The sequence below is a fragment of the Petaurus breviceps genome, unplaced genomic scaffold (genome assembly GCF_028583685.1).
Source record: "Petaurus breviceps papuanus isolate PSGF00001 unplaced genomic scaffold, PetGlider_PUasm1.0 186, whole genome shotgun sequence".
NCBI lineage: Eukaryota > Metazoa > Chordata > Mammalia > Diprotodontia > Petauridae > Petaurus > Petaurus breviceps.
In genome coordinates, this window is record NW_027185798.1 from 19,523,481 (window position 1) to 19,535,999 (window position 12,519).

At 48.8% G+C, this 12,519-nt stretch overlaps 1 protein-coding gene across 1 annotated transcript; it reads left to right on the forward strand.

The window, feature by feature from the left end:
* The first annotated feature begins 3 nt into the window (after window positions 1-3).
* Window positions 4-12,229, forward strand: MRM3 (mitochondrial rRNA methyltransferase 3). The gene is made up of 4 exons (XM_069089717.1): window positions 4-329; window positions 2,026-2,270; window positions 6,235-6,402; window positions 11,542-12,229. Exons 1-4 carry the CDS (start codon window positions 25-27, stop codon window positions 12,093-12,095), a joined length of 1,272 nt encoding a protein of 423 aa, XP_068945818.1. The 5' UTR covers window positions 4-24; the 3' UTR covers window positions 12,096-12,229.
* Window positions 12,230-12,519: the final 290 nt, after the last annotated feature.

Here is a 12,519-nt window from a genome sequence, read left to right on the forward strand (position 1 = left end):
GCGCTCCCGTGACGTCATGCGAAGATGGCAGCCCTGGCGCTGCCCCGCGCCGCGGGGCTTCCGACGTTGCTGCTCGTGGTTGGGCCGGTGTGGGGCGGGGGTGCGCGGCGTGGGGTGCGGGCCCTGAGACGAACTCCGGTGAAGGTGCTGAGCCCCGGCCAGGGACCGGGGGGGACGGCGGCGAAGCCGAAGCCGAAGCCGGAGCCACAGCCGCAGCGGCGGGAGAGCCCAGGCCCGGGCCGGACCCCGAAGCCGGAGCCGCTCGCCCGCTCGTGGGAGGAGTTGGGGCTGCGCTACGAGCGGGCCCTGCCCGGGGACCGGAGGCTGAGGTGAGCCCCCCCCCCCCCCCCTCAAGCCACGCCCGCCCTCCCCCTCATAGCCGCGTCGGTCCCTTCTGCTTTCTTCCCGCGCTCCCTGGTGCGGACCCCTCCTGACCCCGTGCGGGGAGCACCGCAGGAGCCGCCGACCCCCCCACTCGGAGGCCAGGATGAGCCCCAAAGTTCCAGACGGGCCCCCCCCAGCAAAGGCAGAGACTGCTCACTCCCTCTGATTGGTGCCCGCCCCCTCCCCGCCCTGGCCGCCTCCCATTTGAGCCCCTTCTGACTCCGGCTCTGGTCAACGACACTGGGCAGGCCCCCCTCTGGGCTCCTTGTCTTTTTATCGATTCTTCTCCGTCCCTGGGACTGGGTTCCTCCTTACCTCTGCCTCCTGGCTTCCTTCAAGTCTGTGTTCAGGAGGCCTTTTCCCCTTTTGTGTACAGAAATGGCAAATGCCGTTTATATTAAGTCATTTCAGTTCTGTCGGACTCTGTGATCCACTTGGAGTTTTCTTGGCAAAGATACTGGAGTAGTTTGACATTTCCTTCTCTAGTTCATTTTTACAGATGTGGAAACTGAGGCAAACAGGCTTAAGTGACTTGCCCAGGGTCACACAGCTAATATCTGAGGCCTGATTTGAACTCAGGTTTTCCTGACTCCAGGCCTGGTGCTTTATCCATTGTGCCACCTACCTGTCCTGAAGCCATATATAGCCATTTGTTATTTATATGTCTACTAACAGTGTAACATCCCTGATTTTAGAAAGCACAAGATAGTCAAAAATTCCCTCTTCATTAATTAATGCAGAGACACTATCTAGAAGCCAATGAAATAATGTATTTTTTTATTTCCCCTAATACCACCACATTAAATTATAATTTATTTCACCAAGCATAATTTTACTTTTTTTATGTTCTTGGCTACTAATGTTTTTCATTAAAACACATTCTCAAGAAAGCTACTGTATAAAAGTACCCTTTTTTTCCTCCAAAGTACAAATATTTAAGTACTACATTTGTAATTTCAGCTTGAAAAATGAAATATTTTGACCATTTCAGTGTGATACTTTGGCACAAATAGTTTGGAAGCTTCTGACATTTCTTCTTACAGTGAATAATGCAAAGTACATAGAAATGTGGGGTATTTTATAATTTTTTCAACCTCATCTTAAAAATCAGAGACCAGTATATCATCATGGCTGAAGGGGATCTGAGAGATTATCTACTCCCAGAGTCATAGAAGCTCATAAAATGATAGATTAAAGTTTAAGGGGGTGTCAGAGGCTGTCCATCTAGTTCAACCCCCCTCATCTTACAGATGAGGAAACTGAGACCCAGAGAGCTTAAGAGGCTTGCCCAAAAAGCCTCATCTTTTATAGGTGACAGAACTGGGATATAAACTCCAAATCTGGCCCCCTCCCAAAGAGAGCTTCTGCAAGAGTGGGCTGGGATTGTATGTAATCTAAATAATGGAATGGAGTTGTACATGTGCCTTCCATCATGTCAAGACTCCTCTCTGATGGGCCTCAATTTCCAAGCCAAGATTGTACTGTGTGATGCACACAAAAGAATATTAGTACTGCTGCTCTCTCTGCCCTATTAAAACAGAGAGGGCCCCCTCCTCATTTCATTTTCCCAGTGAGTGGTGTAATACACATCCAGGACTCATGGTTGCAGTTATTTATCTGTCTGTTTCTTCTTACCCTTAGCAAAGTGGTGACAGTTGTCAAGTCCAGGACCTTCCGGGATAAGCAGGGGAAGATCTTGCTGGAGGGTCGGAGGCTAATTGCTGATGCCCTGAGAGCTGGTGCTGTGCCCCAGACAATCTTCTTTAGTCGACTGGAATATGTGAAGGAGCTCCCAGAGGATAAGCTGAAAGGTGTCAGCCTCATCAAGGTCAAGTTTGATGATATCAAGGAGTGGTCGGACCTCGTGACTCCACAAGGAATAATAGGTTAGTGGCCAGTGTCTTTGTAGAAATGCACATCTCAGCCTTTTGTGGCTTGCTTGAGCTAAAAATGCCTCATAGTTGAAGAGAGACTAGTAACCTAGCTGAGCAGGTCCTCAGGGAGCCATAAGCAAATCAGCACAGTCATGGCCTCTGGAAAGGGCATATTGGCTGCTCTATGGCCCAGCTCACCTCCCTGCTACTGCCCAGACCAAAATTCCCTTCCCTGGCCACTACTCCCCTACATATGGTGTTATCTTCTGAGATTATAAGAAGTGCTTAGTACAGTGCCTGCACATAATAGTTGCTTAATAAATTCTTCATCCATTCATTCATTCTTGATCCATCTAGCTGATGGCTCAGTGTTGGCCATGGGACTGCCTTCCTTCCTTAGACAGTGGTCATCAGGTGTTTGCCATGCTACTCTGGGTATCCACCTTACAGCCAAGCACCAGGATCCTCCCCGGCCCTTTTGTGTCTTTGGCTTGTTTGTGGCACCACTCACTCTGTAGACTTTGCTGACCTGCTCTTCTCTAGGAGACTTGGGAGGGGTGCCTCTCCTTCCCTCCCTCTTTGAAGTATTCTGGCTGCCCCTGGAGGCAGCCCAGCTCCTGGCTTCTCTCATCTGCCCCAGGCCTGTGTGGCTGGGGCTGGCTCCCATTTAGCCCAAGGAGAATGGAAGAAAGGAACCAGAATTCCCTTTGTCACTCTTTGCTTAGCTGCTTCCATGTTGCCCTCTTTGGACTCAATGGTGCTACCCCTTTCTTCTACCCCATGCCAATTCCTGGGACTGCCTGCATTATTTCCTTTCTTTGCTTTTCATAAACCCTGCCCAAGTCCTTCCCATTTCAATTAATTGGGATTGAAAAGAGAAAATAGACACGTGGCAGCATGTTTTATGGTTTAACACAGAGAGCTATAGCCAGGGGTCGGGAGATCTGGGTTCTAGATCCAGCTCTGTTCCTTAGGCGAGTTCTTCTCTGGACCCATTACTTTCTCTGTAAAACAAGAGGAGGTGTTAGAATCATGGACCTTGCTGGGTCCTGCTCCATCCGGCAAACAGGGAGGTTGGTCTTTTGTAGTAGCAAGCACCCCAGTTTCCCCAGGATGGCTGCCAACATAGGTTCTTAGATCTGCTTTTCTAAAGGAAAGCAACTCAAAATGGGTTAACAATCTTGCTTTAATCAATCAAACATATAATTTACCTAGTTCAGGGGAAAAAAGGTCAGCACGCTGAACTTCAGAGTATACAGACAGAAACATTTCAAGCAAACAGGCCTCCAACTGTCCAACCATTACATCCATACCAAATCACAGTTACCAGAGAGGGAAGCATCAACATCTGGGTTTTTCAAAGCTGGTGGGCTCTCAGCAGCTGCCCAGAGTCTCATCTGGTCAAATCACATAACACTTCTCAAAGTGAGCCCCAAAGCAAAGTCTCTCATGAGGGCTTATATAGCCTTCTCTTGGGTCAGAGAATGTAACAACCCTCTTGACCCACTGGCCAATCACAATGTATCTCCTGAAAAACAAGCCTCCCACCACAGGCTCCAGGTGCACTTAACCTAGGGGCAGGGAAGATCTTAAAAATTTACATTCCTATTACATCTTTGTGAGCTCAAACCCTAAATTCTGTGATTTTTTTTTTTTTAAGCAATTGGGGTTAAGTAACTTGCTCGAGGTTACATGGCCAGGTGTTTCTGGGTGGGTGCTAAGTGTCTGAGCCCAGATTCGATCCCAGCTCATCCCAACTCTGGGGCTGGTGCTCTTACTCACTGTGCTACCTGGCCTCCCCAATCCTGTGATTTTTAAAGGGTAACATCCTATGTGTCTGAATTATAAGCTGGAAGCCTTGTTCCTGTATCTCCTCCTCTGGAAAGATGTTGCTACATCCTGAGAGCTGCTAGACTAAGTGTCTTCCTCACACCTGAGGCTGCTGCCCTTAGCAGAGTGAGCCCCTTGCCATGGGGGCTGTGAACACTGGCCTGTAAGGTCTCCCTCCAGGAGGCTGTCGGGGCATTTCCTGTACCAATGGGAAGAGGAATCCAGGTGAGCCCCGAACGGCTGTAGAGATCCACCTTGAAGGCTCTGTGGTTCCTCTGGAGGGCAGCACCCTATCTGGGGGCTACTTTCTCTAGCTCACTGCTGCAAAGATGGTGAATTTTGGTTATGGGGGTGCCAGTGTGAGCTCCTGGAGCTCTGCCCCCTCTCCTCTCCCACACGCTGGGCTAGCAGCCCACCCCTTCCCTTCCTAGGAAGCAGGCTTGCTGTGGCTTTGTTCTGCCACCTGCGTGACTTCTGGCATGGAGGGGTGCTGCTAGGGGCAGATGGTTTCTTCTTTGTGTGCATGGTAAGGTTGGAACTGTAATTAGAGGGAAATAATTTCTACACAGCATTTGAGTGTCTTGCTATGGTGGCTCGGAATAGCTTTGTATTTATAATGAAGGGTTGGAAGGGCATTTATTGCACGTTGCCTGTGTGCTGAGCACTGGGGCTCCAAATTCCAAAATAGGCAGCCCTGACTCCCAGGAGGAGCTTGTGTTCTGATGCGGGAAAGGCCGTCCTTAGGGAGGGTGGGATGGGGTGGGGATGGCAGGGGGGCCACAGGAGAGTCGATCCATACCCCTGCTTTGGGAGCAAGGCAGTCAGTGTGGTCTTAGTTCACGGTTCCAGAACTGGGAGGACTGAGGAGGAAGGGATGGGGTGGAGCGACAAGACTTGGTCAGGGGCCGTGGCAGAGGGGGCCAGGAGAGGCATGGCCAGGGCTTGCAGGAAGAATATTCTGGGATACGGTCACTGATTGAGAACCAAAAAGAGAAGGGCATTAGGAGCATGGAGGAAGAATGGAAGAAGACCTGTCCTGACTTTGTTACGGGCAAGCTGGCAGCACCTCAATTATGGGGACGATTGTTCAGCCAAATGCAAGCACAGCCAACCTACCACCCCTGGCCCTTGGGATTTGAGTGGAAGGGACTGGATGTGGCCTTGGTGTCCAGATAATGGATCGGTTAATGCATTGTGACGTAGCGCCTTCTCTTGTGTTACTGTATTGTGTATTATGTATTATAGAGATACTTTGTTCATTATTACAGATGGAGTAGATGCAAAGTAGAGCTGGAGGCCATTGAGTCCGGCCACCTAATTTTACAAGAGGAAAATGAGGCCCAAAGAAATTACAGGTCAGCTAGTAGCTCACAGGCAGGATTTGAACCTAGGTCTAGTAGGTGTTTAATAAATATTGATTGATTCTTGACTCTCAACTTCTCTACTATATCATGTTGCCTTTCATATTATATTACTATTCACTAAAATCCTGTGAACTGATAAACTGGTTCTGAGAATAGCATGTCAGTGAAAGAAATTTTAAAGGTATTTTTCTGTTGAAGCATCAAATAGCCTATTTCCAGTTTCTGCCCGTATGGCTTCCATAGAAGCTTGGAGTAGGGGATATAGTAGAACTTTTGAGATAAGATAAAAAGATTTCAGAAGTCATGCCACTTGGGTTTGCATGATCCTAGGCCCCTCAGGTCTGTTTATCTTCCTTTAAATTAGTCTGAGGACAGGGAGCTAGGCTGGTTATTAAAATCTCCAGGGAAGGCCAGGCCCCTGGACTTTCCTGCCAGAGGACCCACATGGGATGTTCCCACTAATCTGCAGGCTGTTACTCTTCCAGGGAGCTTTGCAGACAACCTTCCTGAGGCATCTGGGAGGCAGAGCCTTTGAGGTCTCGGATGGGTGGATGTTTGTTTGAGGAAGGGAGCATCACTTGGATGTCTAGAAATTTTAGACCTGGATTCCAACTCTGTATCCCGGGAGTGTTCTCATTAGATCTGCATGAAGGGCAAAGCTGGGGAAGCTGCCGCCACATTGCTGTCGTGTCAGGTTGGGAGCTCGTCATTGTCTGGGCCAGGTCACTAGCCAAAGGAGGTCCCGTTGCTCAGTTTGGTTCACTCGTATTTTGTGCCCTCAGGGATCTTTGCCAAACCTGACCACGTTAAGATGAAGTATCCAGAGACCCAGCTTCGACATTCACTGCCCTTGTCGCTGATCTGTGACAATCTTCGTGATCCTGGAAACTTGGGTACCATCCTACGATCTGCCGCTGGGGCTGGCTGCTGTAAGGTGCTGCTCACCAAAGGTAAAGGGGCTTTTTATCTGGAGTCTGTGCTGGGACAGAACAGCTGGCTTTCCAATGGCTGGAGCAGGTAGAGAGAATAGACATTAGAAGCAATTGGCATTAAAGGGATAAAATGCCAATTGTGAACCATAACTTTGTATTTGTTTTTTTGGCCCTGAATTCTGAAACTTTGAGATTTGTAAAGAATTTTATGAACAAAGTACATTTTAAAAAGGACTGGTTCCACAGGCTCCCAATAAGAACCAGCCTTTACAATCCCTTTTTCTAGAGAGGGGGACCACACTTAACGTGTTTCCCTGATAATAAGACCTATCCCGAAAATAAGCCCTCCCCTTACTGTGTAAGATTCCTCTAAAAATAAGCCCTCCCCCGAAAATAAGCCCTATTGAGATTGCTACTGTAGTGAAGGTGATCCCCTGCGCTACACGCTACATTACGGTACCCTCTGTATGCACCGTCCCCCCCTCCCCGTGAAACGCACGCCGCGCTCTGAGCTGCATCCAGTCAGAGCTGCAGCAGTGAGCGCGTCATCCTGTTCTTCCCCAGTGATTTGCTTATTGAATAAAGGTACATTTTTTTGTTCACATTTACCTGTTTATTAAAATTGCTGTCAATGTTCGTTAAAATAAGCCCTCCCCTGAAAATAAGCCCTCTGGTGTTTTTCTGTCCAAAAAAAATTAATAAGACAGTGTCTTATTATTGGGGAAACACGGTAGCTTTAAACAGAATCACTGCAAAGTCACAGAATGACCTGGAGATTTAGAAGGGACCTTGGAGGCATCAAATCCAATCTCCTTCATTTATAGATGAGGAAACAGGCCCTGGGGAGGCTGAGTGACTTTCCGAGGTCATATAAGTCATGTCAAAGGTTCTCTGACTCCTTAGCCAGTACCCTTTTCACTGGACCAAAAAGGGAGTGCATTGGGGATGAGTGGGGTGAAATAGACGTTGATGTTCGGGAGAAGCTACTGTAGTTAAGCAGCCATGCCCATCTTTTTTAGACAGGACAGGTATTGGCACCAGTTGCTGGGAAGTGCCTAAGTTGTGATCTCTAAGCAATCCTCTAATTGTGGTACAGATTTTGTTGCTGCTGCTGCCACCTCAGGGGTCCCCCTTGTTTTTTCCTGTTTTTTTATTTCACATTTTGAGGAAGAGAAATTTTCCTTCTTTGGAAAGAGAAAAGCTCGAATCCTCATGAATCCCAGTTGGTGTTCAGGTTGATACTGGTGCCTGCAGTACATAAGAAGGCAGCTCTCTTCACCAGAATTCCAGGTCTCCTGCTGGGAATTTCAGCCCTTCTTCAGTCTCTTGCCCTTTCCCTGCTGTTCTTCCTCCTAAGTACTGTCCCTTCCCCCATCCCATCCCCAGGACTGAGGAGGCTTCAGATACCTCAGAGGCTCTCCAAGCTGTGGCCTGAGATGGGGAGCCCCACACACAGTTGAGGTGGTCACTGGAGAACTGCCTCTGCTTGGCTGCCAGACAGACAGGAAACCTTTCAGGAGGAAAGGTGGTGCTCCTTCAGCTCTGCCCTCTGCCCCTTGTTGCTTGCCTAGGTGACTTATTCTGAGGTTAAGATGGAAAGGTTTCCACCTCTGAGGTACCACCTCAGAGCCATCAGATCTGCAAAGTTAACAAAAAAGAAGGATGAGAGACACTGGAGGCATCACAGGAGAACAGGCACATGAATGCTCTGCTGGTGGAGCTGTGGGCTGGCATGGCCTCTGGACTTGGAACTATGCCCAAAAGCTACTAACCTGCAGTTTTGACCTGGAAATATTGCTGTAAGGTGTTTATCCCAAAAAGACCAAGGAAAAATGGCAAGGGCCCATCTTCTGTAGCAGCTTTTTGTGATGGCAAAGCAGGGGATGGAGGCACAAGAACAGTTTAGAGGGCGTTAACAGCCCTGCAAATACAAACCACTTTGAAAGACTTAGAGACTCTGGGGAACACAGTGACTAGTCATGATTGCAGGGGACTCTTGATGAAATGCCCCGCTCCCTGCCCCCTGATAGAGGGGGGAAGGATGGGGGGGAGCTGGCAAGCAGGACTTTCTAAAGAAGCACAATCAACGCAGAGATTTGTTTTGTTTGTTTAAGCAAGTTTTGTTTTGCTTTTTTTTTTTTTTTTAAGCAATTGGGGCTAAGTAACTTGCTCAAGGTTACATGGCCAGGTGTTTCTGGGTGGGTGCTAAGTGTCTGAGCCCAGATTCGATCCCCAGATCATCCCAACACTGGAGCCGGTGCTCTTACTCTCTGAGCCACCTGGCCGCTCCAGTTTGGCTTATTTTCTTTAAAAAAAAAAAAAGGTGGGAGGGGAGAGAGTGAGAGGTGGGGGGCAGAGAATACCACCCTGAAGTAGAAGAAAATGGAATTAAAAAGACAATTGCTGGGCTTGGAGCCACTAAGGAAGAGCAAGTAGAAGTGAACACACTTGTAGTAAAGTGCCTGATGCTTTCCTGTTTCCCGTGGCAGGGCTGAGGCCTGGACTTTTTCAGCTAGTGAGTGGGAGGAGGGGGGTAAGAGGAGAGGGCAGAGAAAAGCGCCTGCCCCAGTGGCAGAAATGGGTAGGTCCAGCCCCACAGGGGGATGGGCCCCTGGGGATCAGCTCTTTCTAGTGTTTTTGTTTTTAGATAAAACATTTTTTTTTATAAGCAAAAATCTACTTTCTTTCCTTCTCATCCCTCATCACAGACATATAGTTAATTAAAACAAATTCGACATTGGCCATGTGCAAAAGAAATATATGTGTGTCTCACTCTACATTCTCAACCTTCACCTCCTTCAGGCGGTGGATAGCGTGTTTCATCATGAGTCCTCTGGAATTATTATGTGGGTAGTCATTGCATTAATCAGAGTTCCTAAGTCTTTAATATTGTCACTGTATAAATTGCTCTCCTGGTTCTGCTCACTTTCCTCTGCATCAGTTCACACAAGTTTTCAAAGGTCTCTGAAACCATTCCCTTCATCAGTTCTTAACAATACAATAGGATTCCCTCACGTATCACATCATCATATTTGATCCTGGCTGTTGCTGTTTATTACTTGAATTCTTTTTTTCTGGCTGCTTGAAGTATTTTTTCTTTGACCTGGAAGTTCTGAATTTTAGCTCTAAGACAGTTTTTATTTTGGACTTTCTTTTAGGAGTTAGATTCTTTCTAGTTCTACTTTGCCCTCTGATTCTAAGAGGTCTAGGCAGCTTTCTTTTATGTTGTATGGGCTCTTTTTATGGTCAGGGTATTCAGGTAGTCTAAGGATTCTTAATTTTTTTCTCCTTGATTTGCTTTCCAGGTCAGTTGTTTTTGCTGAGATACCTTACATTTTCTTCTATTTTTCCAATCTTTTGACTTTGTTTTAATATTTCTTGTTGTCTCACGGAATTACTGACCTCTCTTTGGTACATTCTAATTTGGGGCTAGTTTGTTGCTTGGGCAAGGTTTTGTTATGCCAAACTGTTAATTCCCTTTCCAAATCTTTCATAGCTCTCATTTCCATTTATTTCCCCTTTAGTGCCCTGATTTCATTGATAAAAACATCTTAAAACTTTTAAAAATTCTGGCTTGATCTTCTCCAGGGATTCTAATTGAATTTGTGTTCAAACTGTTTTTCTTTGGAGTTATTGCTTGTCTATATTTTGGGGTCATACTCTTCTGGCTTTGTAGCATGAGCATCTCTGTTGTTGTAGTAGCTTTAAAAACTGGGATCCTTGGGGTATAGAAATTCATCTTGCCCTACTAGGAAGTTAGGGGGATGATGGGGGAAGATATAAGAGAGAACAGATTGGGGGAAGGGGTATTAAGTAGGCTTGCAATTTTGGGGTGGGGGTAGGGGAAAGATAGGGAGAAAAAATTGTAACACAAAATCTTGTGGAAATGAATGTTGAAAACTAAAAAGAAATAAATTAATTAAAAAAAAAAACTGGGATCTTTTTTCTTTTTGCTCATTCTTCTGGCCTTCTTCCTGACCTTAGACTTGATGGCTTCTGAACACTTCTGGAGGGGAAGTCTGGCCTGGGCCTCTTGCTGTATTCTTGGGGGTATTAAGAATCTTCATGTTCTCAGGGACAGCTCAGGCTCCCAAATAGTTCTGGGGCAGAGTCTGATTGCTGCCCCTTGGTCTGAGTTCTGCAAGTTCCTGACTTGGGTTTCTGCTGGGCTCTGCCTGGGAAACTCTTCTGGTTTGGAATGAAAGAACTGCAGGCTTCCCTTTGGTCTGAGATTCTGGCCCTGAATGGCTTTAGTCTGGATGAGAAGCTGGAACTGAGAGCCCTTTCTGCTCTTGGCTTCTTTTTTTTTTTTTGGAGGGTAATTGGGGTAAAGTGACTTGCCCAAAGTCACACTAGTAAGTGTGTCAAGTGTCTGAGGCTGGATTTGAACTCAGGTCCTCCTGACTCCAGGGCCGGTGCTCTATTCACTGTGCCACCTAGCCGCCTCTGCTCTTGGCTTCTTAATTTGCTTCTTTCTCCATTCAGTGGCTAGGCCCTGCAGCAACTCCTCATTCTGAAACACCTCCCTTGGCACAGCTCTCTTCCTCAGGCTGCCTTGAGTCCATAACCTGGAGCTGGGCTGTGATGCCAGGGCACCTCCCATGGGCTCCCTGTGCTCCAGTGTTGGTCTGGGGCCTCCTCTCCCTGCACTGCAGGGCTTCATATTCCTGGCCAGATCCTGTCCGCAGGGTCCACAGATCTGTTCCCCCGAGCTGACTGGCTTTCTTATGTGGTTGGGTGGGGCAGAGCTTCCTGCCACTCCACCCTGTTGGCCCCACCCTGGTGGCCAAGCACGTGCCCAGCTCCTGGGGCAGAGCTTCCTGCCACCCCACCCTGGTGGCCGAGCACTTGCCCAGCTCCTCCTCCTCTGGGGTTGAGGTCTGCTGGAGCTTTGTGGGAGGGTGTGGCCATCCTCCTTTTGCAGAGGACACTGAGGCTTTGAGGGTTAAGTGACTGGCCCAAGGTCACCTAGCTCTTCTGTGTCACAGATGGGGCCTGTCCTCATGTGAAGGCCGCTGGGGCTTGTGTATCCCCAGGTCAGGCACCTTCTGCCCGGTGCCTCAGCCAGTCAGTCCCAAGGCTTTTTGAATGGATCCCTGAAGCTCCTTAATGGAGGGCAGTTCTGACATTGATGAGTTCTCCCTTTTCCTTTTTTAGGTTGTGTGGATGCTTGGGAACCCAAAGTGCTCCGGGCTGGCATGGGGGCACACTTCCAGGTGCCCATCATCAGCAACCTAGAGTGGGAGGCTGTCCCCAACTACTTACCCTCGGACACCAGAGTCCACGTGGCTGACAACTGTGGCCTGCACTCCCAGGCCCAGAAGTCTGGGGAAGCCAGTGACCAGGGCTGGGTTTGTGACCGGCGCTTTCAGAAACAGCGCAAGTATGAGGAGGTGACTGATCTGCAGGAGGAAGCCGAGCCGGCCGGCCACTGGCTCCCAGAACTTGAGGTCCAGGGCTACGATACGGCCTGGACAGATGCGCCAGCAGCTGTGGTGATCGGGGGCGAGACGCACGGGATCAGCTTGGAGTCCCTGCAGCTGGCCGAGAGCACCGGAGGCAAGAGGCTGCTCATCCCCGTCGTGCCCGGCGTGGACAGTCTGAACTCTGCTATGGCTGCCAGCATCCTGCTCTTTGAAGGGAGGAGGCAGCTGCGCCTTCTCCAGGAAGAGGGCGCGGAGGCAGGCGGCCCCAGGGCTGGGCTGGGGTGAGGGGCGCAGCGTGGCCCCCCGCCGCTCAGGACCGCCATTCTCCTTCACTTGCACTTGGAAGGAGTTAGGTGGGCTGTGTGATGCCTGCTTGACCCCTGCATTTATTTCTAATTATGTATATTTTTTTCACAGAAGCCGGTCTCTCAGGTACTTGTGCTTTTCTGGATAAAACTAGGGGGAGGGGGATGGGCTGGAGGTTCACTTCCCCAGGGTCTGTAGTTCCCATCATCCCTCCCCTCCACGGAGCCAGCAGGGGGCAGCAGCAACAATGAAAGTGGAGAGGAAAGGCATCAATGTTTAAACAGGAGACCCCTGCGGTATCTGCATGTTTGGAGTTTAAAGTCAGGAGGAAAACCAGTCTTTGGACAAAGACTCTTCCCTATCAGACTAGTGAGGGATTCAGGGAAGGCAGGTAGGACTGCTT